The sequence below is a fragment of the Cariama cristata genome, unplaced genomic scaffold (assembly GCF_000690535.1).
Source record: "Cariama cristata isolate BGI_N322 unplaced genomic scaffold, ASM69053v1 scaffold41238, whole genome shotgun sequence".
In the NCBI taxonomy this organism is placed as follows: domain Eukaryota; kingdom Metazoa; phylum Chordata; class Aves; order Cariamiformes; family Cariamidae; genus Cariama; species Cariama cristata.
This window is the reverse complement of record NW_009632395.1, coordinates 611-2,533: the sequence shown is the minus strand read 5'-3', so window position 1 is coordinate 2,533 and position 1,923 is coordinate 611. Positions and strand designations below refer to the sequence as shown.

The following is a 1,923-nucleotide window of genomic DNA, read 5'->3' as shown; positions in this document are numbered from 1 at the left end:
GCCTTTGTAATCACCTAAGAGGATACCTTTGCTGCTCTTGCCCCAACAGGACCATCCTGGGGCCATGGGCACAGCAAACAAAACCAGGAGCACCATGGGCCGGGGGAAGGACCTTCCCCCCCAGCCCCATGCAGCCTACAAGGCTGATGAGCCAGAGATGGATGGCTTCAGCAACACCCCCAAGATGCAGAGCCCCAGCCTGCTTCAGGTGTCGGCAGGACTGATGTCCCTTCCCCTCCTGCCCTGGAGAGCAGCACACTACACGCAGGCAGTTTGCCTGGGCTGCACCTACTTGCTGGAGAACTTGGGTCACAGGGGCTTTGCCATCGCAGCCCACCTGAAGGTCCAAGGCAAGGAAAGGAAAAAGGTGAGGAAAAAGGAGGAAGGGGAATCACATCTTGGGATAAGTGTAAGCTTCCACCACACCACAGAAAAACTACTTGGACTAGGTTCTCCTCGGCTGCCCTGGGGGAAAGGCACTGAGCCAGCTTCGTGTGAGGACAGAGATGTTTCCGAGCGACCTAGTGCGCGGCTGGACCACCCTCCTCTCCCCCCTCTGGGGTAGCCGAGCTCTGTGGCCAACGCGATCCCCAGGGAGGACACGCGAGGCAGCTTCCAGGAGTCAGAAGTGCAAGGGGGACAGTCCAGTCCCGCAGCTCAGCCCCTCCCCTGCCATTACTGAGCATTGATTGTCTAGCCAAACCAGGCTACAAGTTTTCAGCTTAAAAAGGGGACTCCTGGCCTCCTTGCTCTGGAGGCACTTCAGTCACAGAAGCGCTTGCGGGGCACCGTCCGAGCTCGGTTAGAGCGGCGAATCTCCTGCTTGGCATCGCGGCATCGCTGGCAGATGAAAACCTCAGGCACGTTGGATTTGCGGATCTTGGCACAAGAGAGGTGGATCCAGGTAGCGCATTCGTTACATTCGATCATGGGCCTCCCTGCAAAGGGCTTCAGGCAGAAGCAGGTGATCAGATCCCAGGCATCGTCATCTGGTCAGCGAAGAGAAATACCGGTCAGAAACCACCTTACCAGCTGCAAGTCTGGCTACGGCCAGACTAGCCAATTCCACTGGCGTTAACTGGGACAGCCCTGCACTCACCTTCTGCTTTGGTGTTGGGAGCTGCTGTGAATTCGACTGCTAAAGTTGCATAAAAGGGGAGGGGAAGAGAAAAAAAAATAAAACACCAGATGAGCAAGGCAGCCCTACATCCCACTTTAGACACATTTCAAGTCTGTACCACTCGTTCTGCAGAACAAAGCTGCCAAAGGGCAGGCCAGCTCCCTGCCCTCTGCTCTTCAGTCCCCCCAGGTCCCAAAAGTACCCCCCTTGCTGGGAGAGGCTCGGGCCATGACAAGATCTCCCTGCAGCCAGCACGGGTGGCTCCAGCTGCGGGAGGGACAACATTCGGCACTGCCTGTAGCACAACAGGGCTCTCTGCCCTCCCTTGGACACTTACCACTAAGCTGGGAGCTTCCTCTGCTTGCATCTTCCCCTTCGCTTTGGTCCAAGGTACTACAAGAACTGGGGCTTTTCCTCCCTCCAGAGCAGGGGTCATGCTCCTTTAGCTGAGGATCATCTCCGGGCTTCTCGGTTTCCTGCACTCCAGGGATCCAGTCCTTCTCCTCCTTCATCAGCTCCTCCAGGAGGGAGTTGGGCTGGGGGTCCCCAGCCGGGTTGAGGGAAGGCTCCAAGAGCTCCTCTTTCACAGGAGGCACCTGTCCCTCCAGCACAGCCAGCTCCTTCACCCCGTCCTGCTCTGCCCCAAAGCCCTTCCCAGCGCTCAGCGGCACCCTCTTCTCCACCTCCTGCTCCAAAATCAGTTTTTTTGCTGGTGGTTTCTTCCGTTTGGTTTGCTGGGGCCGGACATTGTAGAGGCTGGTGGGGAAGGCAGGGCAGCTCACGAGCAGGCTGTTGTCCACAGC

The 1,923-nt window shown here is 57.7% G+C and overlaps 1 protein-coding gene across 1 annotated transcript in view; it reads right to left on the bottom strand.

The window, feature by feature from the left end:
- Window positions 1-762: 762 nt before the first annotated feature.
- The window catches only part of LOC104166415 (PHD finger protein 13-like), a gene marked incomplete at its 5' end in the record, with an annotated part of 1,594 nt that continues 433 nt past the window's right edge, over window positions 763-1,923 (bottom strand). The window contains 3 exons of the mRNA XM_009706322.1: window positions 763-989; window positions 1,100-1,138; window positions 1,458-1,909. Coding sequence (XP_009704624.1) covers window positions 763-989; window positions 1,100-1,138; window positions 1,458-1,909 — 718 coding nt within the window. The remainder of the gene's footprint in view (window positions 990-1,099; window positions 1,139-1,457; window positions 1,910-1,923) is intronic.